The sequence below is a fragment of the Balaenoptera musculus genome, chromosome 10, assembly GCF_009873245.2.
Source record: "Balaenoptera musculus isolate JJ_BM4_2016_0621 chromosome 10, mBalMus1.pri.v3, whole genome shotgun sequence".
Classification (NCBI taxonomy): Eukaryota; Metazoa; Chordata; class Mammalia; order Artiodactyla; family Balaenopteridae; genus Balaenoptera; species Balaenoptera musculus.
This window is the reverse complement of record NC_045794.1, coordinates 86,185,580-86,211,217: the sequence shown is the minus strand read 5'-3', so window position 1 is coordinate 86,211,217 and position 25,638 is coordinate 86,185,580. Positions and strand designations below refer to the sequence as shown.

General features: G+C 47.2%; 1 protein-coding gene across 4 annotated transcripts in view; it reads right to left on the bottom strand.

Annotated features, from left to right (window-relative positions):
- STAB2 (stabilin 2) overlaps positions 1–25,638 on the bottom strand; it is a 151,751-nt gene that overhangs the window by 11,351 nt on the left and 114,762 nt on the right. For all 4 annotated transcript variants that reach the window (XM_036866125.1, XM_036866127.1, XM_036866126.1 and 1 more), the window contains 15 exons: positions 25,282–25,422; positions 24,134–24,193; positions 22,636–22,812; positions 21,170–21,259; positions 18,625–18,771; positions 17,286–17,342; positions 16,026–16,152; positions 14,540–14,689; positions 12,652–12,756; positions 11,217–11,324; positions 9,286–9,479; positions 8,036–8,177; positions 3,933–4,066; positions 2,216–2,381; positions 1,963–2,069 (listed from right to left, as the gene is read on the bottom strand). In XM_036866125.1, coding sequence (XP_036722020.1) covers positions 1,963–2,069; positions 2,216–2,381; positions 3,933–4,066; positions 8,036–8,177; positions 9,286–9,479; positions 11,217–11,324; positions 12,652–12,756; positions 14,540–14,689; positions 16,026–16,152; positions 17,286–17,342; positions 18,625–18,771; positions 21,170–21,259; positions 22,636–22,812; positions 24,134–24,193; positions 25,282–25,422 — 1,905 coding nt within the window. The remainder of the gene's footprint in view (positions 1–1,962; positions 2,070–2,215; positions 2,382–3,932; positions 4,067–8,035; positions 8,178–9,285; positions 9,480–11,216; positions 11,325–12,651; positions 12,757–14,539; positions 14,690–16,025; positions 16,153–17,285; positions 17,343–18,624; positions 18,772–21,169; positions 21,260–22,635; positions 22,813–24,133; positions 24,194–25,281; positions 25,423–25,638) is intronic.

The window sequence follows — 25,638 nt, the reverse complement described above, 5'->3', positions numbered from 1 at the left end:
CAAAGTCCTTACAATTGCCCCTGAGGCCCAAACCATCTGGACACTTGCTCCTCTGACCCCGTGCCCAGCTGTCCTCTCCTCACTCTGTTCCAGCCACACTGGCCTCCCTGACGTTCCTCAAGCTTGCCCAGCACTCTCCTGCCTTTCCTCCTTTACCTGGTTGTTCCTTCTGCCTGGAATATTCTTCCTCCAAATCTGCATGGTTAACTTCCTCTCTTCTGTTCACACTTTACTCACATGTCACCTTCTCACTAAGGCCTTTCCTCATCACTCTATGCAAAATGGGAACCCTGTGGTTCCCCTTCCCCTCCCCACCCCCCGCATAGCCTAGATCATCTTCTAGCTTTCAATACTATTTACTTATTTATTCTGTTTATTGTTTGTCTATTTTGTTCACTGATATGTCTGAAGCACTTTGTAAGTACTCAATACACACTCACTGAACAAATTTTAAGAAATCACACTACCCAGTTCAGCTTTGTCATTGTGCAGAGAGCACTACTGACACCCAGAGAAGATAATTTGCTGAAGGGCACATAGCCAGTGGGTTTTGCTCTACACTGTCTTTTCTCTGAGATGCTGTCACAAGCCAAGCTCCCATGCAGCACAAATATTGGTTTGGGTGTTTACCTTTAGAGTATTTACAGTAACCCTGATTTTTTAGACGAGTTAGGTGGATACCTTTGGTCTGTGGAAAAAGGCTCGCCATTGTGGGGTCCTTGGTCTAGCTTCTGCCCTGCTCCTACAAGCCCTATACTTATGCTCAGTCTCCTCTCCTTGGCTGTGTCCTTGACCTTGCTAAGCCTCAGTTTCTTTATCTGCAAAATGGGAATAATAGCAGAAGTGACTTCATAAGGTTGCATAAGGATTTATTCCTTCTAGGAAGTATTTATTGAGCACCTACTATATGCCAGCCACAAGGCAGAGAAAATCCTTTCCCTTATGGAGCTTATGTTCTATGAACCAAGTGAAAAGTGCCCTGAAAGGGCTCAGTACAATGCCCCATGCGAAGGAAGTGCTCAAGAAATTTTAGCTATTGTTATTAAAATTATTATCTCAGATCTTTCATCAGTCAACACCAATTCCTTCTCTAACAGGGGCTTTCTCTTCATTGGACGTGACTTGTAGAATATTAAAGTGACTTTAAGTGCAGTGCAGGAATTCCCTGCTGGTCCAGTGGTTAGGACTCTGCGCTTTCACTGCCGAGGGTGTGGGTTCGATCCCTGGTTGGGGAAGTTAAGATTCCCGCAAGCCGCATGGTGTAGCCGAAAAGAAAAAAAAAAAAAAGTGCAGTCCAAAATGCAAGTTGACCCCATGTTGAGAATTTGGCTCACTGGGTGACCACCAGGCAGGCTTAGCTAATGGTGCCCCACCCCCGTCCACAAAGACAAAAGAGCATCTTACTCCTCCAGGGCCGACTCTGAAGCTGCTGTAGTTGCAAACAGAGATAAGAATACCAGCTAATACCAGTATAGCATTTTGCATCTGCTGGCCACAGGGCTAAGCACTTTACAAATATTAAGTCATCTATTTATCACAGCGCCCCTATGAGATTGGTGCTATCATCATCTCCATTTTACAGATGAGCAAACTGAGGCTCAGAAGGGAAAGTAACTCATTTAAGGTGATGCACCAAGTAAGTGGCAAACCTAAGCTTCAAACTCAGGCAGTGAGGCTCAGTGTCGATGCTCTTTTAAGATTTCTTTTTTTGGCTGCGCCGCACGGCATGTGGGATCTTAGTTCCCTGACTAGGGATCGAACCCGTGGCCCCTGCATTGGAAGCGTGGGGTCTTAACCACTGGACCGCCAGGAAGTCCTATTTTTTTTTTTTTTTTTTGTCAGTGTCCATGCTCTTAACTATGACTGTGAGCCTCTGTCTTCTTTGAAGGACTCACCTCTCTAATACCTGCTTTGAGGCAACCCCTCCACCCCGAGGCGAAAGCAAACAGACATGGCACATACCGTCAGGAAGTTTGTGAGCGAGGGAAAGGACATCAGGACCTGCAACAGATTTCCACTGCACGAGAAGCCATCTCCCACGTAGCCTACCTTGCAGGTGCAGTTCACATCTGGAAGGCAGGAGCACACGGGGTCCTGCCCCAGTGAGGCAGGGGCCTGGACTGCCCCATCTCACCCTGGGAGGTCAGCTGGCCAGGCTGAGGATTGCTCAGCAGCTGCATGGCCTGGAATCTAAAGTGGGGGTATGGGCCGTTACCTTTCATCCGGTAGCAGAAGACATCCCACATTTCACTCTTGTTGTTTCTTGTTCCGTAGTCCACTATCCCAACGATACCAGAGCCACAGTTCTGGGAGGAGTAGGATGTGGGGTAGGCTACTCGCCCACTGTCCAGCCAGCCTGCTGAACAGAGGTGGTACTTGGCCTGTAGGGACACAGACGTGGCCATGGGTCAGCTGTGATTTCATATTTGTTGTGGGGTTCTTTGGGTAATGTCTGACTCCCCCATCAGACTGAAAACTCCATGGAGTTAGGAATTATGGCTCATTTTGCCTGTTGTACCCCTGTGCCTGGAACATAGTAGGTGTTCATTAAATTTTTGTTGATGGAGCCACTGGATGGATGAAAGTGGTGCCTTCTCTTTCCTGTAGGTGCCCGGGTCCTTCACACTCATTTTTCTTCCCTCTGCTCTCGAGAAAGGATTTGCAATCAGCTATTTTTCCCTGGGTGCAAATTCTTCTGCTTACGGGTTGATAGAACTCTAACTGATCATCCGTCATCGTCCTCACCATCCTCACCATCCCCATCACTGTAACACTTATTGAGAGCTTATTCTGGGCCAGGTCCTGTTGCAAGGGCTTTTCATGCGTCAACACCTTTAACACTTATATCAACCCTTTGAGATAGAAACTTAAAAAAAAATCTCTATCATATAATTGAGAAAATAGAGGCCAAAAGGGTTAAGCAACTTGCTCAAAGTCATACAGCCAGCAAGTAGCGGAGCTGAGATTCACACCCATGCAGTCTACCCCAGAGCTCTTAATCTTAAAAACTGAGTGCCTACTGTGTGCCAGTCACTGTGCCATATTACCTTTAGTCCTTATACAAACATGCCAGGTGGGACAGAGGTTTCAACGGCTTGATCAAGGCCATACAACCAGCAAGCAGGAGAAACAAGAAATTCTGACCCTCCAAGATGCTGGGTCCTGGCATCGAAGGCTTTGCTCCTTGGTAAAGAAACGTCAGGTCTGAAGATTTGGTAGTGATGGAGGTTGGAGGGCAGTAACATCATCCTGATGGACTCCCAGTGAGCAATCGCTAGCAGGTCACTCAAAGTCGCTGACCTTTCCAAATGGGCTTCTGGTTTTAGAGGCCAAGAGAGGAGCCCTGACCAGAGCTCCATTTCCTCCCTGGCTGTGGCTGGGAGCTGGGGCACTTCCCATGTACTCCCTTCACAGCCCCTCCAGACACAGAGAGCCCCGGCTATTCCAGAAAACTCAGCTGCTTTGTGGGTTCAGGGAGGTCCTAGGCTTGTGGTTAACTGATCTCTTTCTGGTTTCCATCTATGAGGTACACACTCCCAGTCTGTGCCTATGCCTTGGTGGTTGAATGTCATGATCGAGAGCAGACTTTTGGAGTCAGGGGTACATGGAACGCTGGATCTGCCACTTCTTGGCTGGGTGACATTGGGCACATTACCTTTCAGAGCCTCAGTTGCCCTATCTGCAAAAAGACATTAGGAATACCTACCTCCAGGGATGTTGTACGAATGGACAGTAATGTCAGGGAAGCACCCCACACTGTGCCTGACACACGGTAGACTCCCAGTGGACCTGACGAATCGTTATTGCTCCAGGAGCTCCCTGAACTCCCCGCTCCAGGAAGGCAACAGCCTGAGTCTCCCCTGTGTCAAGAGGAAGCTGCATCTCCTCCCCTGAAGACCCTGCCTGCACAGTGCCCGCCAACTGGGCCCCACCTTCTGGGCGTAGGAGAGCTGGTTGTAGGTTGCCATGGTTGCAGCTTCCTTGGTACAGGCCTCTCTGGCTTTGTCAAAGGTCAGCTTGTACTGGCCCAGCGGGGAGCGTAGATGGAACACGCCAACGGTGGTATCTAGAAGGGGGAGGAGAGGAATCGTCCAGGCCAGCCCCCCTGGCTGGCAGTGCTTTCATCAGAGATTTTCAAAGTGGAAGGCTGTAAACCATAACCCAGGGTTTCTTGGGATGCCACTCGCCTTGGAGATGTCATTTAAAATACTTATTTCTTTTCTAACTATGAAAGTAGCACGTGTCTGGTAGAAATCTGGGCCGTACGGAGAAGAAAAGAGATGAACAAAAATCTCCTACAGTCCTGCTCTCTGGAAATAATCATTACTCCATGGCTAACATTTTGTACTTCCGTACAGAATTTTTATTTTTGTAACTTTTAATTTTGATGTAATTTCACCCTTCCAGTCTTTTTTCCTGTTTGTTTATGTGTCATATATATCACAAGTGTGGCGGTATGCTGCATATATAGTTTTTAGAAATCTTTCTTATAACGTGAAATCACGATTATTTCCCAATATTATAAATTTTCTCTGGCAACATAATTTCCCCTTGACACTTTTAGTTGAACACTTTTTGTGAACTTCACAGCCATGAAAAAAAAAATGTATTAAAATGAGTTTCTGCCAAGGACCCCATGTGTTTTCAGATTGCCACTATGCCTTTACAAAAGTTTTCTAGCCATTTTCCCCCTAGGATACTAGAAGATTTTAATCCTTTTTAAATAGTTGGTATCTTTTTTTTAACCAGTTTATGCAGAGACCAATGCATGTGACTTCAAGAACCAAGTCACATTTTTATATTGTCAAGTTCTTTATCAAATGCCACTAAAAGGGTACTTTCTACCCCCAAAAGAGCTAAGTTTAAGATTTTTTTCTTTCTTTCTTTTTTTTTTTTTTGGCTGCACAGCTTGTGGGATCTGCGTTCCCTGACCAGGGATCGAACCTGTGCCCCCTGCAGTGGAAGTGCGGGGTCCTAACCACTGGACCACCAGGGAATTCCCAAGATTTTCTTCTTTGACCGCAGCCAATAGTATATTCATCCACAGGCCATATAATCTTGTCAGCCACACCTGAAATATAAACACTTACCAATATAACAGCTTGGGGAAGGACGGAAAGGTGTTTAGCCTTGTCTCCTTCCCAAGTCAACACGATTCTTTTTTTTTAAAATTAATTAATTAATTAATTAATTTTTGGCTGCGTTGGGTCTTTGTTGCTGTGCACACGCTTTCTCTAGTTGCGGCGAGTGGGGGCTGCTCTTCGCTGCAGTGCGCAGGCTTCCCTTGTTGCGGAACACAGGCTCTAGGCATGCGGGCTTCAGTAGTTGCAGCACGTGGGCTCAGTAGCTGTGGCGCATGGGCTCAGTAGTTGCAGCACACGGGCTCTAGGCTGCGCGGGCTTCAGTAGTTGTGACACATGGGCTCAGGAGTTGTGGCGCGTGGGCTCAGTAGTTGTGGCACATGGGCTCAGTAGTTGCAGCGTGCGGGCTCTAGGGTGCATGGGCTTCAGTAGTTGTGGTGCGTGGGCTCAGTAGTTGTGGCTCGCTGGCTCTAGAGCACAGGCTCAGTAGTTGGGGCACATGGGCTTAGTTGCTCCGCGGCATGTGGGATCTTCCCAGACCAGGGAACGAGCCCATGTCCCCTGCATTGGCAGGCAGATTCTTAACCACTGCGCCACCAGGGAAGTCCCCACAATTCTTAATAGTGCCCTTGAGTGGATATAACAGTATATTTGATCATCCTTTACTGTTAGATATTTGTTATTTCTAATTTTTTGTGATGTTAGGTAATGCTGGGATGGTATGTTTCCCGTTATTCAATTCTTAGATTATTTCAATAGGATGTGTCCCTTGAAATGGCGCTACCAACTCTCGGCATGAATTATCATGAGGCTCTCTGCACACATTGCCAAATTGGTTGCCACAGAGGCTGTGTGAGTTTGCCCTCCTCGGAACTGTGTGAGAGTAGGCACTTCCTCCTGAGTGTGGGACGGCTCTGTAACCTGCCCACCGGGACAGCTGAGGCATTATCCCAATGCCGTCTTGTCTTGTTAAGGGTAACCACTCAGCTACAACAGACGGTGGGTCCAATGTGACTCTCAGTCACTTAATGTCACTACCGTCACTGTCTCAGTATTCATAAAAAAGTAGAAGACAAAAGCCCCCTGGAGAAGATGGGTGATGTTCCATGAACTGAATAGATTCAGTGAGTTGTGGGATCAGGCAGGACTGGCTGAATGAACCGTGCCCTAAAGAAAAAAGCCAAGCACCTCTTGACTCCACACTCCTCCTGGCAAATGACTCATGAATCAACATCCCTGGTCCCAACTGCTCATTCTTGACCCCATCCTAAATAACAACCGCCTACAGAATCTCCCTGCTTTGAAGTCCCACCATCACCTTGAAATAGAACTTGGAAGATCCATCATCACCTTGAACATAGAATGTCCCCAGCAAAGCTTTCAAAATTCTTGGGCCCCCTACTCCCAAACTGCTTTAACACCACCACTGGGTTGGTCTCTCGAGATGGAAACTTTACATTATGGTCGACCCTTTCCTTTTCTACACTCTCCATGTCCACGGTGTGCCCTTTTCTCCCTCATCTCACTCCTCTTCCCAGTAGAGACCCTGTTACCTTGGGGTCATAGCCTTGATATTATGCTGTCCCTCCTCCCATTGCCTCGTCCTTCCCAGCTGACCCCTGATAACTGTCTGCTGTCCATGAGTCCTCCCAGCAGAAATGTCTTGCCAGCTCTTCTGTGCATAGCTCAACTCAAGTATCTTTCAAGCCTCTACTGTAGCCCCAGGCCTCTATGCAGCTCCCTGGGATTCCCTCTCTCATCCCACCCAGAGATCCTTCCCTTCTCTGTGCTTTTTTTAAAAAATTTTATTGCGGTAAAATATACATAACATAAAATTTGCCCTTTTGACCATTTTAAGTGTACAATTCAGTGGCATTAAGTACATTTACATGTGCAACCATCACCCCTATCCATTTCTAGAATGTTTCCATCATCCCAAACAGAAACTTTGTGCCCATTAAAGAATGACTCCCTCTCCCCACCCTTCAGTAACCTCTATTCTTCCTTCTGTCTCTCTGAATTTGCCTATTATAGGTACCTTCTATCTGGGGAATAGTACAATATTTGTCCTTTTGTGTCTGGCTTATTTCATGTAGCATGTTTTCAAGGTTCATTCACGCTGTAGCATGTACAGAATTTCATTCCTTTTATAGGGTGAGTAATTTCCCACTGTATACTGCATTTTATCTATCCATTCGTATGTTGAACATTTCAGTTGTTTCTGCCTTTTGGCTGTTGTGAATAATGCTGCTGTGAACGTGGGTGTACAAATATCTGCTTGAGTCCCTGCTTCCAATTTTTCTCTAACCAGCTTGCTCTCTCCCTTCAGTTGCACCATCAGCATGAGATAAATTGCTATCTTCTGTCTTATTACATTTCTTCCCCCGGTCTTATTAATTAAAAAATGTCCTCAACTCCATTGGGAATCTCCTTGCAAGAAGAGACAGTGTCATATATTGTCATACCTCCTATGTATTTCTCCTGCTTATATATCCTCCATTTCATCCCCAAAATGGACTTGAGGTGTCTTAGGACTTGATGCGTGATAGGGACTGAATGTCTGTGTCCCCCACAAATTTGTATGTTGAAATCCGAACCCTCGATGTGCTGATGTAAGCCTCCACTGGGTCCTGGGCAATGCATGGGCTGTTTGGTCCCAGTTTTTTTTTTTTTTTTAAGACTTTTTTTCCCTGATGTGGACCATTTTTGAAGTCTTTATTGAATTTGTTACAATATTTCTTCTGCTTTATGTTTTGGTTTTTTTGGCCTTGAGGCATGTGGGATCTTAGCTCCCCTACCAGGGATCGAACCTGCAACCCCGCACTGGAAGGCGAAGTCCCAACCACTGGACCACTAGGGAAGTCCCTGACCCCAGTTTTTAATACTTTTTCCTTTTGCTCTTGCAGAGGTCCCTTCCCTATGCCTGAAGACCAGGTGCTCTGGGCCACACTGACCTTGGAAATGGAGGTCAGCACAGTTGGCGTCGGCATGGCACTGCCCGTTGTCCTGCAGGCAGCGGTCGATGGGCAGCTGCTCCAGTTCACAGTCCAGCCCGTCTCCCACGTAATGACGTTTACATTCACACCTGTGCTTGCCCTGTGGGGGAGAGTGGGAAAGATGAAACAGGCCCTTCTCTGGGCCCCCAGAACCCCATGTGCTCCGCGGGCCACCATCCAGCACAGGAGATGCTCAGAAGGGTAAGAAACATGCCTGTCCTGTCCGGTGGGAACTGAGTTGCTGCTCCGTCTTGCTTTTGCACAGGCTCAGGATGGAATGCCCTCCTTTACATCTCAGCTCAGATGTCGCTTCCCTGACTCCCGCTCCCTTTTTATCACACTGGCCTGATTTTTGTTCTTCCTGACTCTGGGCCCTCTCTGAAGGTATCTTGTACACTCATTTCTGTACTGAAGATGCCCCCTCCCCTGACTCGTGTATAAGCTTTTGATCGCTACATCCTTGGCAGCTGCAACAGCACAAAGTAGGTGCTTGATGACCATTTGTTGAGTCAATGAATGATCTCATTTAATGTCCACAACAATCCTGTGAGGTTCACAGTATTATGAGGCCCACTTTGTGAATGAGGAAACTGAGGCTCAGAGAGGTTAAGCAGCCAGCCCCAGACCACACAGCGTGTCAGGCCAGGAACAGAGACTCAAAGGCTGCCTGACTCTGAGTTCATGTTTATAACTATAATCGACATCCTCTCCCACCATCTTTCCTTCCCACCAGAGAAATAGGGTAACAGGGCACTGATTCCATTCTAGAAAGACCTGAGTGAGTGCCCAAACTGCACTTTTCCTGCCACCTCTTACCAACTTTTTTGGTTTTAATAAACTTTTTATTTTGAATAATTTTAGATTTAGAGAAAAGTTGCAGAGAGAGAGTCTCCTTGTATTCTCCACTCAGTTTCTCCTAACGTTAACATCTTAGATAACCATAGTTCATTGTCAAAACTAAAAAATTAGTGTTGGTGTATTATGATTAACTAAACAATAGACTTTATGTGGACTTCACCAGTTTTTCCAGTAAAGTCCTTTTTCTGCAAAGGGTACCACTTCGTATTTAGCCCGCCGACTTAACAAGAAATAGACTCACGTGGGAAGAAGGCTTAGGAAGAGGCCAATGGTAACCTGAGTGGAGAAGCAAGGCTGAGCGAGGCACAAGGGCTCCCCACCCCCAATTTCCCCGGGGAGGCGAGACTCACCGGGCCGGTCATCTGGCAGGTGGCATGCTCATGACACCCGCCATTGAGGCCGTCCGCACAGGGGTCGATCTCCGTGCAGCTGTGGCCATCCCCCTGGTAGCCCTTCTGACAGCTGCAGGAGACCTTCGTGTCCTTCTGGGAGCACTTGGCGACCTTTGCACACCCCCCGTTGTTCTGTTTGCAGAAATCCACAACTGCAAGAGCAGAGGACGAGGGCTCAATGAACCACGCTCTGTGTTAACACGGGCTTCGGATCGAGGTGTGGGTCACCCCAGGACCAGTGGCGCTGGGCGAGACAATGGGCCCCAACATTTCAGTGCCTTCTCTCCCTGTGCCTGGTGGCCTCTGGCTGCATTTGCCAACACTAGTGTCCTGTGGCGAACACCCTCATAGAGCAGGCCTGGTGACGTCTGTCTATCTCTGCCCTTTTTGTTATCCCATACTTTACTTTGGTAGTAGTTTTCTAATGAGTTTGGGTTTTTAGTGTTAGAACATAGTTGCATGTGTGTGTGTGTGTGTGTGTGTGTGTGTGTATAGAGTTAGTGCACTACTGAGCACCTTGTGACATAGACATTGTTACCCCCATTCTCTAGATTAACAAATGGAAACTCAGAGCTTAACTGACCTGACAAAGGCAAACCAGCTACAACGTGGAGGGGCTGGGATTTAAACCCAGATTGGTTTGACTCCAAAGCCCGTGCTTTCCCCACTGTTTTGTGTGCCCCTTAACCTTTGTTTTCTTAATCCCCCAAATTTCAACGTAATAGTAGATTAGCTCCAGCCTCAGGAGTAGCTGGAAAGCTCTCTGATTTCTCTCGTCTGCCTTTTTGGCTAGAGTGGTGGCAGCCACTTGAGACCCTGAGAGCATGAACATGAGGACAAAAGGCCTCAGCCTAAGGCTGGCGGAGCAGAAAGGCAGAACCTGGGTCTTTGCTGCCACTGCTGGTGCTGAGCCACTTCTAGACTGCCTCGTAGCAGATCACAAAACAACAGGTATAGCAAGATCTCAGTTCTGTAAAGAAAGTATATATCTCTGTATGGATATCTACTCATGAGAACAGTTAGAAAGTATGCGTGCCCAGGACTAGTAGCTTTCCCCCAGTACCTATTGTCTTCTTTTTCTATAGTAGTAGATTTTCAGCTGGGCTTCATGGTTGTCCAACTGAAGACTACATTTCCCAGGCTCCCCTGTCCTAGGTGTGACAGATGATGAGGTTCCAGCCAATGGGATGGAAGCAGACAGGATTTTAGCAGCTTCTAGGTGTGTCCTTAAAGGGAGGAGGTTTGCCTCCTTCCTCTCCCTCTCTATCCTGCTGCCTGGGAGGTGCTTTGGTAGTGACCATCTTGGGCCAGGCAAGTGAACGATGGCAGAGCAACAAGATAGAAGGAGTCTGGGCCCCCAGATGACCTTTCAGAGTGAAACCCTATGTTAGCCCTGGATGCCTCCATGCAAACTGCTATAAGAGATAAAAATAAACATTTAAACATCTGCCTTGTTTGTGCCACTGTTCATTTGGGTCTCTGTGTGGCTGAACCTATATTGTAACTACTAGAGACAGAGACATTTCAGTGTTCAAAGTGGTTCTCACCGAGTGGTGAGAGCATGTGTAGGTTTCACTGCTGTTTTTTAAATACTGTAGTATAGTTTCTGAATTTTTTGAAGTAAGACTGGATTATCTGTAAAGTCACAAAAATACCATAAAACAAAGTGCATCGCAGTTGGCAAAGCAGTTTCAAAGTCATGACCTGGGAAGTGGGCAGGTCAGGCATGAGCAAACCCATCGAGGAAACTGAGTCGCAGAGAGGGTGGGATTGCCAAAGCAGTCCGAGCAGGAAGCAGAAGGGCCGGGACGGAGCCCAGGCACCCTGACCAAGAGCCGCTCTGCTCCTGCCCCTCGCTGCTATTCCACCCATGCACGGATGGGACCTACCTGTACACGTTATTCCGTCCCCTTCATAATTCAGGTTACACTCACACGTGTTGTTCTCCTTACAGGTGGCATGAGCAGAACAAGGAGGCATGCACACGAGGGGCAAAACTGCAAAGAAAGAGGTCATCATTCATCCCGCACCATGATGTGAAGGGTTGGGACCCACCTAAGGCATCTTCCTGAGACCCCATCTGGCCTGCCACTGTGTTTCAAAAGTGGCCCCTTATGGCGGGAGGATGGGGTGATTTGCTAAGGTCCCTCCCAGCCTGGAGATTCTGAGATTCCGGAATCACTCCTTTGTATTATTAAGACATTATTTCTGAAATGTTATCCAGATTAAAATGCAAATATGTTACCGTTAGGGGCAACCAATGAAAACTTTATACCTCAAAGTCCGCTAGCAAGGGTGAATTTAGCAGATTAGCTCTTTGGCCCTCAGGGCATGGGGTTCCAGAGGAGATGGTTAAATTGGAGGAGAAATTCCAAGGCCTTCTGTGGGCACTGCAGAGCTTGGGAGAAGTCTGGGGCTTTGGTGATTGGAAGGGGCTGCAGTATCAAGAGGCAGCATGAAGCCACAGGATGATTAGGAGAGGAGGAGTGGGGAGGAGGAGGGGGGAGAGAAGAGGGGGAGGAACTGAAGTTAAGGGGACTGCTGGGATTCTGGAGCTTCAGGTTGCTGATGCCCATAGGAGGAGCTTGGTCTTGCCCTTCTGCCCCCAGGGAGGATGAAGTGACAGTGATTTACGTTGGAGAATTCAACCTTTGACCGGAACATGAGGCTTGGGCTTCAAGGGAGGCCTCAGAAAACTGACAGCTCAGTAAGGATCAAGGTCATGACAAGGATGACGATGACGGATGGTGTTAATGGCAGCTACTGTTTCTGAGCTCCCCACATGCACCGGACACTCCAAAACCATGACCCTGACCCTCACAACAATCCTCCCCTGAAAGCCGGGCAACGGGCTTTCTTTTTTTGGACGAGCGCATCAAGGCTCGGAGAGGGTGGCTTAGCTGAGGCTGTTTGTCTAATAATTAGCTGAATCAGGGGTCAGATCCTGGACTCCATGGAACAGCACATTTTCCGTGAAACCCTTCACCTCTGTGTCTGCACACATCTGGGCCTGGACCACAATCCCGAGGGACCCTTCCTGCCCAATCCTGTATCCTTTGTTTGAGGTGGGTCCTTCCATGATTGACAGGACTGCATGCTGGTTTCATGGGTTTGAGTTAAATCTTGTCATCTAGTTTCCTTCAAGTCACCAGATCTCCAGACCCTGGGGCCACACAGCCAAGTCATCTATTCCTCGTGGAAAAGGGAACCCCTGCTTTGTTGGTTTTTTCCGATGTCGCTCAGACCCCCACCCTCAGTCGGCCGCTCTCGGCAGGGTCCGCTGCAGCGCAGGGCCGCCGGCAGGTGACCGCCCCCAGGACAGACCTGTCTGAGTGTCACAGAAGCGGCCTGTCCACCCCATCTCACAGACGCACTGCCCGGAGCCCGTGATCCCGTCGTTGCACTGTCCATGGTCCGAGCAGCCACAGGCTGTAGAGCAAGTCGGAGTGTGGTCAGTCAGCAGAGATCGGGGACTGAAATCCCGTCAACCAGCCCACTGACCACGTGTTGGCTGTGCTGTTGGTTTGGAAGGCACCGTGTTTATCCACATTCATTCATTCATTCATTTATATCATTCATTCAGACTTTCAAAAAATAACCTATTCAGTGGCTATCATGAGGCAGACACTACCAGGCAATGAGGTTACAGCAGAAAACCTAAGACATAAGGTCCCTGTTCTCAGGGAGCTTACAGGCTAGCAGTACCTGGTTATGGAACACGTAATTATAAATACAGTGATTGTTGTAAACACAGAAGTAGAGGGTATCATGGGGTATGGAACTGAACAGTAGGGGGAGGGAACATCACCTGGGCCTCCTAACAGAGAAATGGACTGAATGGTCAAACCTTCAAGAAATATACCAATTCTTCTGCTTCTTACCACCTCCAGCAGCAGCACTCTAGCCCACGGCACCACCAGCTCTCACCCAGAAGGCGGCATTAGCCTCCCCAAAGCTGGCCCTGCTTCTGCTCATGCGCTCCCATGGTGCACTCTCTAGGGGGCAGCTGGGGTGGTCCTTTCCAATCTGCTCAGGACAACCCCCCTCACCCCCCATTCACAATCCTTTACTGGCCGCCATCACACTTAGATGAGACGCTGAAGACCTGTCTCTGGGCAAGAAGCTCCTATGTTATCTGGCCCCTGGCGACCTTCAGGTTCCTTCTCCCTTTCTCCCTCTTCTTTGCCCACTCTGCTCAGCCACCTTGGCCGCTTTGCTGTTCCTTGCATGCCGAGCCCACGCCTGCCTCAGGGCCTTTGCACTTGCTTGTCTCTCTTCCAGGAAAGCCATTCCTCTAGCCTGCACTGTCCATTAGAGCAGCCGCTCATCACACGTGGCTATTTAAATGTAAACTAATTAAAATAAATGAAAATCAGTTCCTTAGTCACAGGTTTTGAGTGCTCAACATCCACACGTGGCTAGCGGCTACCATTCCTCGTGGCGGAGTTACAGAGCGTTTCCATCATCACTGAAATTTGACCGGACAGAGCTGCTATTGATAGTCCCACTCCCGGCCCCCTCACCTCTGTTATGTCTCTACTCCAATATTTCATGAGATGTCTTCTGGACCAGTGCCTCCTTTCTTTCTCGATTCCCTTCATCTGCTTCATCTTCTTTATGCCTTTTTATCTATTTTTGTTTCTGTCATCTTTGTCTGTTTCCTCCCTTTGTACACTCCTTGAAAGCTGGGATTTTGCCCCCACCCCACCCCACCCCACCACTGCATCCCTACAACTTAGAACCATTCCTGGCTTTTGATCAAGTCACTTAGTCTCTTTGTACCTCAGCTTCTTCATCTGCTAAGTGGGGATGGTAAAAGTACCCACCTCAAAGGCTTGTTGTGAGGATTAGATGGTACAACATACCTGCCTGGCACACAGTGGGCACTCCACACACATTAGTCATCAACATCAGTAAGGACTCAGCATATATGTGATAGTTGAATGACTGAATGAGTGTTGGTCGGCCACAGCTTGCCTTGGTGGCTGCAGGGGATGTGAGTTTCACTTCTAGAGAGGAGGCTCTTTCAGTGGATGGAGACTGGGAATATATCCAAGGAGGAAAAAAGCATGTGAGGGCAGGCAGATGGGAGGTGGGTGGCCGGGAAAGAGAGGAAGAAGGATGCTTCCAGCTCAGGTGGATGGTGTGCACTGGGGCAGGGAGGATACAGCCGAGCGACAGGCAGAAGCTCAGGGGAGTGGGTGCCACGTACGCTGACAATCAGGCCCGAATCTCCCTGGCCAGCACAGCTCGCACGCTGTCCCGTTGAAGCCGGTGTTGCATTTACACTGTCCCGCGGGTGAGTACTGATCGAGGCACACACCCCGGTTGTTACATGGGGTATCCGGTCCTCCAGGGCAGGCTGGAAGAGATGAAACAGCAGTGACTCAACAGCCTCCCCAGACCCAGAGCAGCTCAGCGCCTCTGTGAACATGCCGCTAACCCGGCCTCAGCTGTGGGTTCTGTCCTCTGTGGCCCCGGGGACATATCCACGTAGTGTCACTGGATGTTTAGAGCAAGCCACTGGCCTGTGGCTTAAATATATCTGATAGGACTGGCAGAGCAATATACTGAACTGTGCACTGCATTTGGGGGTCAGGAGACCTGGATGTGTGTTGGTCTGAGCTGAATAATGAACTTGCTCTGAGCTTCAGTTCTCTTAGCTCTAGAGGAGGAGGAGGAGGAGGAGGAGGGAGTGCCCACTTGACCTATTCCACATCGTGACTCTGAGGATCAAATGAGATACTGTAACCAAGAGCATTTGAAAATATAAAGCACTGAACAAATATAAGGGATGACACTGACTTTTATGAACGGTCTGTGCTTTAGCGATGGAGAGTGGAGTGGGGGCTGAGTGATTGCGTGGACTCCCAGCCCAGAATTTTCCCAACTGGACCATGATGAATGGAGTATGCATGGTACTTAAAACCATGGCTTCTGGAGACATACCGTGGGACCTTAAGCCTGCTTCTTATCCAGTCTGTGCCTCCATTTTGTCATCTGTAAAATGGGGATGACAACGGAACCTACTTCTTAGGGGTTGCTGCGAGGTTCAGATGTTCCCATATATGGGAAGTAGCACTCAATAAATGGGCTCACTTAAATCAACGCATGGTGGATGGGAAGTTCTATGGCATTTGCTATGCTTTTACTGCTGCGTTATTGGCTAGAAGTCGTATCTAGACCCAGGGGTTTCAGGAGCCCTTTCCTGAAAGGGTGAGGTAAGGGAGGGAGGGTGATGTTACACATAACAGGGGAGATTTCAGGAAATAATGGCCCATTCGTATCACATTGATATAGCAACCTGCCAAGGTAGATGTCTTTAGATGCATTTAAACTAGCATGCTTATCAGTATCATAGACTGGTGTCAAAAATGAAATACAGTGTTTCTAACACCATGGGAAATGTCTTATGCTATAACATCAAGCAGAAAAGCATGACACATGATTTACAATCTACGCACAGGAGAATCTCAACTCTGTAAAAACCAAATATGACAAGAAAAAAAAAAAGGAGAAGGAAAGCTGCACAGCTCTTCAGAATAATTGCTTTTGGATCTTTTCTTAGCAGAATCATTAAGAGTGATATACTCCCCTGCTCCCCATGTCCCACCCCGCCCCCCATACAGTACTTTCAAATGCTCCACAGTGATTGTACAATCATTTCAGAATTGCGAGGCAGTAAGAGGCTCCCTTACCCTGACAGTCTGGCCAGAAGTAGCCCTTGCAGCACTTGGGGAGCTGTATCACCAGGGTGCACTGCTGCTTGCAGCCTTCCAGGTTCCTCCTGAAGGGCAAGTCGTACAGGCACCTCCACTTCTCACCCTAAAGGAAGAGATTGAACCATCCCTCCACCTTCCATCCCCTTGGGCTCTTGGGCTCTAGTCCGCCCCCAGTGGAGGATCCCGGGTACTGCCCAAGTAGAAAATGGGACTCAATGGTCATGAGCCCTGCACAGGGAATTCTCTTCTTAGGGGTGTAGAGAGACAAATGAATGGGGGAGGGGGCAGAGGTGGAGTCCAGGGAAAGAAGATTTCTCCCCATCTTAACCCTTAGAGCTGTTTGCAAAAGGTGTGGTTGCCTGAGAAGGGAGTGGGGAAGAGGTGGCTTTCTATCAGGAGGGGGGTCTGTGGCCAGGCCCCAGGATCATCAGTAGACAGGGTATGGGCTTACAGTTCATTTTGTAGGGGTGTTTCTGTTAGAGGGGTTACTGGTAGAGTAGAAAGAGCTTGGCTTTGGAGTAAGTACTAAAACTAATACTTAATGAGCACTTGCTATGTGCCAGGCTCTGTACCCACATTTAAAAACTTACTTTTCCTAATAATCACACACAGAACTGTTATTAGCTCCATTTTGCAGAGGCAAAAACATATAAAATGACTTGCCAAAGATTACCCACGAGAATTTGACCCCATAACTGTGGACCCCAAATTTCATTGGCTTAACCACTACTCTTACATTGCATGCTGGGCTCTAATCCTAGCTTTGCTCCTTACTAGCTGTGTGGCCTCGGGCTGATTGCTTATCCTCTCTGAGACTCATCTGTCGTAAGTGGAGGTAATATATTTTTCTATGAGTATTATAATGGGGAATAGGGATAATGTCAAAATAAAGGGGCCAGCACAGAGCCGGGGACATGAACAGCAACCAACAAAATACAACTATTATTTTTATAATTATGATTATCTTTGCAACCCCTTCTAGGTCTATAATCCCATGACTCTTCTAGACAGTTCTTAAAAGATGGATAGTGGGTTGACAGGCTGCCTGAGCTAAGAATGTTCCTCTCCAATCCCATTGGCCTGATTGTTGAAAGAAAGACAAACTAATTACACACAGTTATAACACACTTGCAGATGCACACACATGCACGCACAATCATAGCTACCAGGAGACTGGGGTCTCATAGAGAAACAAATCTATCACTCTCCAAACGTTATCACTGTGTTCATAATTACCTTTGGTTTAGTCCACCTGGGGCAGCTGGGAGTATGAACACAGCTCCCACAATTCCCCTAGTACGCAAGAAAAGAAACACTTAAAAATCCAGAATATTGGGAAACACAAGGAATGCCCCAGGTTAATGCCTTGAGTATGTGATTAAGAACTTAATTAATCTTAAGATTCTGGCTATGATCAAGAATATAAAAGCAAACACTCTGTAACTTTGCCATAGAGAATTCTGAAGGTCTGTCGTGGACCTCAATTCCTTAGTTTAGTTCTTTGAGGTAAAAATTCCCTGTTAGATGGAGGTGGACCAGGGCAGGGTCACACAGGCACACGGTATAGCAGCAGTGGGAAATGTGGATGCAAGTGTCAGTTCCATTATAAATCAGCTGTGATTGTTTTAGCTAATCAGATTCTTTGATTCTTAGTGTTCTGATCTATAAAACAGGGATAATAATTCTTGCTGCTATTTGATTTTCAGGGGATTGGTGAGGAAAAATGATTAACTGAAAAAAATGTCTGTATATATACTTTGAAAGTGAAGAAATTAACAACTGGTTTTTCAGCTCCTACTTTGGCTGACTGTTATCCTAGTAATTTGGGGTATTTATTGAATGCCTACAAGTTGCCTGGTACAGAAATCAACTGATGACAGACTTTGCCATGTAAGTCACTTCACCTCTTTGAGACTCAATTTACAAGTTTGCATAATAGAGTGGATGATAACTGCTTCTATTATTGGATAGGGGTAAGATGAGCATTGAGCCAAACAGCAGGCTCAAAGGTCAATAAATGGCCATGGATGGATGAATGTGTGTGAAATGTACACATGCCTCAAACAGTGCAGGACCCAGGACGGAAGTTCAATCAGTGTTAATGAATGAGCAAATGAATGGAGGTATGGTGGCATGTATTAGATCGAACCATATGAAACTGCCACTTTTGTAGTCATACCTTGTCAAGTACGGCATTTCGCATGGTTTATCCTGGCAGAGGCTCAAAAAATGCTTGTAGAATGGTTAAGTGAATGACTGAATGGGTGGGTGGGTTTGAAAATGACTGGTAGAACAGTGGCACACAGTTGGTTCCCAACAGCTGTTTCCTTCATGGCAAGGGGATGGGTGGATGGGTGTGTTGGTGGATAAATAAGAACAGGCAAGGCTTGTACAGGACTAAGGAGACGTTGTTGATTCTGAATCTGAAGAGCACTGTCATGTGACGCTCTGATCCCTTGGGTCCTGTGTTCACCGGGGACCAGCCCTCTGTGGCTTCACAGCAGGGTCCAACAGCCCAGGAGGGCTGTTCCTTGGCCCAAGGTTCCCTTACTACAGTAGTGTTTTTAGGACTGACCGAGACATTGAAGGTGGTAAAAGTGTCACAGCGGCCCCCCAGGGTGGGGTCGATCAGTAGACAGTCAATGCCGTAGGCCACGCCCAGGTCAAAGAAGAGCTCCCGCTGCACAATTCTGCACATTTGGCCGTTCAGAAAGAGCTCGCCCTGTGACAGAGGGAGAGAGAGCAGGGGAACAGGCAACAATCCTCAGATTTCTCCTGTTCCCAGGCCGTGGAATGTGGCCAGCACCTGCTAGAGTCAGAAAGAACTGATATGTATCGATGGCCAACATCTTTATCTCAGACACGCGGTACGTATGACATCCAAGTACTGTCCTTCATGCTTTACCTGTGCGAATTCTTTCAATCCTCACAACATCCCTAGGACGTGGCTACTCTTGCTGGTATTCCCATTCACGGAGGAGGAAACTGAGGCGGTGAGTGGTTACATAACTCGCCAAGGTGACGCAGTCAGTACGTGGTGGCGCAGGCATTCACACCAGGCTGGCAGCCTCAGCCCTCACTCCTGGCCACTCGGCAACACTGCCTCTACCAAAGCAGAAACGCTGGCAGTGGGGTAACAGGGTGGAGTAGGGATGGCCTGGCCGTGGCTCAGGATAAACCTGGTTGACGTGGCCACCTCGCGTGCAGTTACCCAGTTTTCTTATTTAGTGCCAGCACCTAGCAAAGCTACCGGTACAACTTCCTTTCCAAAATATACACCGATGGGCTTTACCCTTTTAACGATAATAACTTTTTCACGTGTACTAGGCATTGTCTAAATTGTGCTCTAGATACATGATTTTGTTTAATGCTTGCAACAGTCCTCAGGCTTTCTTTTCTAAGGTCCACCCAGCTAGTAAATTGATGGATATATTTCCCCCCCCCCCCCAGGAAGCAAATGCTTTTAGAAAGTTCCATGAAAAGAAAAAGATAAATCTCTCTCTAGTGTTTGATGGGATGTACACTGTGTAACTCAGTGGAAAGAACACTGGAAAACTGCAGTTGAATCCCCCCACTTCTACTTACATACTGTGTGAACAAGTCCCTGGACTTTGCTGAGGTTTAATTGTTTTTACCAGGTAAATATGATTAATGATTCCATTGCATAGGGTTGTTATAAAGTTCCGACTAAATAGTACTCTGGGGACTTCCCCGGTGGTCCAGTGGTAAAGAATCCGCCTTCCAATTCAGGGCACACGGATTCCATCCCTGGTCAGGGAACTAAGATTCCACATGCTGTGGAGCAACTAAGCCCGTGTGCCACAACTACAGAGCTCGCTCGCCTCAACTAGAGAGCCTGCGTGCTGCAAACTACAGAGCCCATGCGCTCTGGAACCCACGCACCACAACTAGAGAAGAGAAAACCCTCACGCCACAACTAGAGAGAAGCCTGTGCACCACAACGAAGAGCCCGTGCACCGCAACGAAAGATCCCATGTGCTGCAACTAAGACCCGATGCAGCCAAAAACAAACAAACAAAAAAGTACTCTGAGTACAAAGTGCCTGAAAGTTCTATTAGCACTCAGGATGAGCAGTGAACATTTTTCTTCTTCTTCTTTGATAAATGTCCAGTTTGGTCTATGGAGACAGTATAGTTGATCTCAAGAGAGTACGTACATTAGGATAACTTTCCAGAAGTTGGGATGTAAAGATGCTAACATTCTTCATATTTGGTAACAAATTCAATGCAATTCCAATCCAATCACCAAAGGGATTCTGGCTTGTCAGAAGATGTAAACAGAATGTTATCTGGAACTTCTCAGAAGGCTCCTTGAAGGTAATCAACTCAGCTTGGAGCTGCATCCCTTTTTCCCTTTCTCCTTTCTACTGCCTGGAAAGTGGACATGATGGCTGGAGCTCCAACAGTTATGTTGGACCTTGAGGTGACTGTGAGGCTGGAAACATGTGCTGCAGAGCAGGAAGACAGAAGGAGCTCCCCCAGGGAGCCATCATACTAGCTCTGGATTGGCTACTTCCAGATTTTATTTTTTTTTATAGGAGAGAGAAACCCTTATATACTTAAGCCACTGTCATTTTCCATTAAATAAAAGATATAGGATGTAGCTACTATTATCCCATCAGACCCATTCATCACATGGAATTACAGGAAGGTAATATTGTTAAGGAACTAGCCAAGGAAGGTGAAAATTGCAAATTTTCTCTTTGTTGGCCTATCTAGGTAGATGTAACCCAGAGCTGGCTCTGACATGCTTTGAGATGGCTAGAGGGGAGGCTGCAGTAGGGCTGGGAAGGAAGGAAAAGGAATGACAGTGTACTTTCTTGCTTCAGGGAAGTGTCTCACACTGGAAAATAAATCTTCCCAAAAAATCAACCAAAAGCTGCTCTCTGCAAGTGTAAAGGGAGGCTCCCTGACACCTGGTGAGGGCTTGGGCTGGCCAGGACTTATCAGGTTTTTCATATCCACTTACTCAGGGGAGATAGCCCTGAAGGCAATGAGAGAAAAAGAGTGTGCTGTCAATGTGGGAAAAAATGAACAACTCCTGGAAGGGGCAGTGGTTGGGGAATGCATTCCCAACTTCCACTGGGTGACAATACTCACGATGTCACTGCCAGCTCCGCACTTCACACTCAGCTCGGAACCTTGCAGGGTCTTCCAGGTAGCAGACCTGGGGAGATCCACTGCCAAAACCTGTAGGAGTGATGGTGACACATTAACACCCCAAATCTGGGCTGAAGAAGGGCCCCAAGGAGCTTTGCCAACAAACCAAATTCAGACACAATTTTTCTAAGAGTTCTAATAATTCCAGCTTTAAAATGACAGTAGATATAATCAAAAGGAAGAATAAGCGTGGGCTCTCTAGGAAGCTGGACATTTTTTCTGTGGGGAAAGTCTCCTCCAGCTGGTTTCAATCAGCCTTCCATCCCCATCTATGCTCGGGAGTCCATGGAAGATGCTGTGTTGGTGTATGGAGCCCAGGGCAGGATCAGAGTTAGGGAGATGGCATAGGGCGCTGTGATGGGTTGAAGTGTGTCCCCTCAAAAGTTTTACTGAAGTCTTGGTCCCCATTACCTCAAAATGTGACCTTGCTTGGAAATAAGATCATTGCAGATGTAATTAGTTGAGATGAGGTCATACGAGAGTAGAGTGGACCCTTAACCCAATATGACTGGTGCCTTTTTAGGAAGAGAGGAGAGTGCCATGTGAAGACACAGAAACACACAGGGAGAAGATAGAGAGCCATGTGATAACAGGGCCAGAGGCTGGAGGGGTGCAGCTACACGCCAGGGTTGCCAAGGATGTCTGGCAACCACCAGAAGCTAAGAGAGAGGCAGGGAGCAGACCCTCCCCCAGAGCCTTCAGCAGGAACAGCCTTGTCAACACCGTGATTTCAGACCTCCGGCCTCCAGAGCTCTGAGAGGATACGTTTCTGTTGTTTCAAGCCACCCAGTTTGCGGTAATTGGTGATGGCAGCCCTAGGAAACTAATACAGGTCCTACGAATTAACCAGAGGGAGGAGGGCATTTGGCCTTCTTGGATTAGATGTCTCATTCCTGGAGGGAAACAGAGTCCTGGTTGAGGACTCAAAGAGACAGGGTTTCAGCAAGAGCTGTCATGTTCCCACAAGATCCTGCCTCCCTGATCACAGAGGATCAGTTCAGGAGCCAACAGCTGGTCACAGCTGGATGAATCAGACCTCTGCCTAGAAACTCTGGAATTGGGAGAGATAGAGTCATGCTGGGAGAAACTTGGGGACTGTCGTCAACGGCCACTTTGCCATGTGAACTAGGGAAGGGAGGAGGCTGGTCTGCAGTACAAGAGGGGAAGGATGCTCTTGGGTATTGGTTAAAGTTGGGACAAAAACAGTGGCCAGTGGGAGAAACAGAACGAGGTGTGCTACACTGCAGGGGTCAATTCACCACAGGCAGTCAGAGGAGGACACAGCGGGCAGGGGATGCTCAGGCCACCTTCGCACCGTGGTTGGGGGGGGAGATGCACGGACAATTCCTGGATTTGATCACCCCAGGGGCACCCCTGCAACTCCCGTCTGTGTGAAAACAAAATACCTTGGAATCTCGGATCACGTGGAACTTCAAATACTCCTTCAGCTTGTCCTTGTTGTCTTGGTTGAACAGGAAGTCCTGTTGTTCAGGGGGCAGGGCTTGGAGGGCTTGGTCGCTGGGCCAGAAGAGAGTGACCGGGGTGTGGATAGGGTCAGTGATGACACTCAGCAAGCCCGAGTCCTGAAACGCAGGGAGCTGGTCACACGTGCAGCAAAGCCCAGCCAAGAGGCACGGGCTCTCCTTGAGGACCAGAGCCAGCCAGCCCGGGGTCCCCTCCGTGCCCGCCCTGGGGCTTTTGGGGACTCTGGCTGGTTCCTAAAACTAGAGGCCCATCAGACTCCAGTCATTCTGACCTTCATTTTCTTAGAAAGTAAAACAGAAAGTCAAATTCTGGGCTTTTGTTAATAGGGAAACACTTCAGCAAGTATCTCTCCTTCTCTCTCTTTTTTTGCTACTACTCTCGTCCAAATATTTTAATTTCTGGAAGACCCACTTAGCACTTTCCTCATATTTCATTAAAAAAAAAGTGAAACCTATACAATATTGAGATACTCCTGTATATTTAGAAGATTTCTAGATCACACAGACTCAAAAAAAGAACTTGCCAGATGAACGGGTAAGAATCATTTTAAGAACCTTCTATAGCAGGGGTGCATCATATATTATTTTTCTTGTAATTTTCCCAACAACACTATGAAGTAGGCTTTATTATTCCCTTTTTTTTGAGCCCCAGAGAAGCTTGCTACCTTGCTATAAAAGCCTGTGTTCAAGCAGACCTGATGTCCAGGTATGGGGGGTAGTATAAGGTTTAGGGGCTGGGTGGGTGGGCAAAGATACTGGTCTGTAACACCCCTGGAGATTCTCATTAAGAACACCTTCAAATCTCCATTTCTAAAAAGCTCCCCAGAGAACCCAAGCCCCAGGCCATTTTGGAAATCACTGGTCTACACCAGGTTTGTAGACTGCGCTGTGGGAGCGCCAGGGTTCTTAGAGCCCTCCTGGGACTGCTGGGGTGAGGTGGCAGAGAGGGGTCTTGGAGAACCCCGCCCCTTCCTGATTCTCCTCTGAAATCTTTGAACAAGAAGTTTCTCTACTCAATTCGTGAAAGTCATCTCTGAAGTCAGAAAAATGTGGTTTGAAATGTAATTTCTGCCCGTCTCATCAGCATGGATTTCCCATCTCTGTGTCTCAGCTTCCTCATCTTGGTAACAGGGGTGATAATTCCAGATGTGGAAACTGGCACATCCTAATTCCTTCCCCTTGCTCCAGCCTCAAATCCCTCAATTTCTAACTCAGCCAGGGAACAAACCATACAACATTTGGGGAATGGAGTGGCAGAGAATGACTTTGTTCTTCAGAAAAGTAGGACTTTCCCAAAGATCCCACAACAGCTGGCTAGTGCCGCAAACAAAAACCACACAGCAAACAAAAAACCCTCCAAACACCAAACCTCTTTAGGTAGGTTATATCCCCTGAGGTAACTTCCCTGCTAGGTTTTTACCTGTATCAAGTTGCTAAATTTGATGTAGCCATGGTTTATTGCCACTGTTGTAAGATTTTGCTGCAAAGATAATAAGAATGGGAATGAAACTTTTCTGCCTACAGTTCACAAAGCACTTTAACAAAAGCTCAACTGAATAAAACGAGGGGAAGAGAGCGTGGCAGGTACTGTAGGTTGGCTCGTCAGCACCCACCCCGGCTCCACTGTACCCATTCCTTCCCTGCTTTACAGAGGCTGGATGGCCAAACACTGCCTTTTCCCAGACTGCCTTGCAGCTAGAGTCCCATATGTGATATGGGATCCCCCAGGCGGAGGTGCTTGGGCAAGACTTAGAGGTGAAAAGAAACAACATGAGGTGGTGGCGGCTGCTAGCAGGAATGTCAGATCTTCTGACGAGCACAGGGCGGAGGCATCTGGTATCCAGACTCTCGTGTCCTAGTGATGAGGCTGGAGACAGGTGGCACGGGTGTAGCTGGTACAGGACAGCCCTACGGTGAAGTCAGGTGTCCCCCCTTTGTAGGTGTCCCTGGGCTGCTTTGTCCCCAGCTGTGTAGCATCTGAATTAGGCTCTGTGGCTTTCTAAGAGATTTGGTGATATACTTAATACCTTTAGAAACTCTTTTTTATTTAAGTGAGATATAGTGGATTCTGCTGTCTGCAATGAAGAACCCAATACTAATAAATAACAAAAAAGTTGAAATTGTCTTTTCTGTCAATTGAGAAGACGTTTTACTCCTGGTTCAGTTTTAGTGGTATCTGTCTCTCTCCTTACCTACCTACCTACCTACCTATCACCTATCTATCTATCATCTATCAATCATCTACCATCTATCTATCATCTGTCTCTCTCACACATCATCATCACCATCCATCTATGTAATTTCTCCATTTTCCAAATCTATACAAGACCACCTGCCCTTGTGGACACTAAGGAAAAACTTATAAAATCCATTCAATTATTTAAAATAGACTTTTGCCTATTTACTTCTTACTAAGAATGGTATTTATGAGGTTTTTAATAGTAGCTTGAGATTGAAGCAGCAAAATTAAAACGCCTTGAAACGATGCCTCAAAATCAGAATTGAGATAATAAATGATGAGTATTGTGAGTCATTCCACGCTGAGAGCCTGACAATGAGTTCACCCACCAGAATCCTTCCAGAGGCATCTTTAGGGGTGATAAGCAAGTTGTGGGGAGATAGCAATTTGTCTATGATGTGGATGATTCCGTTGGTACTGATGATATCACTGGATATGATCTTAGCTTTATTATTTATCAACACTGTGTCCTGAAATCAATCAAAAAAGTAAGAAAAAAAAAAAGGAAATGAGCACAAAGAGAAATAGACACAAAATCACTTTTTTCAAAATGTTTCATGAACTTGTTAAATCATCGTGAAAGTGAATACTTACGTAGAGCCGTGGGAAAAATCTGAAGATACAAATTACTTGAGCACATTTTTTATTATGGTTATAAAAAAAAAAAACTGAGACAAGAATGTAAT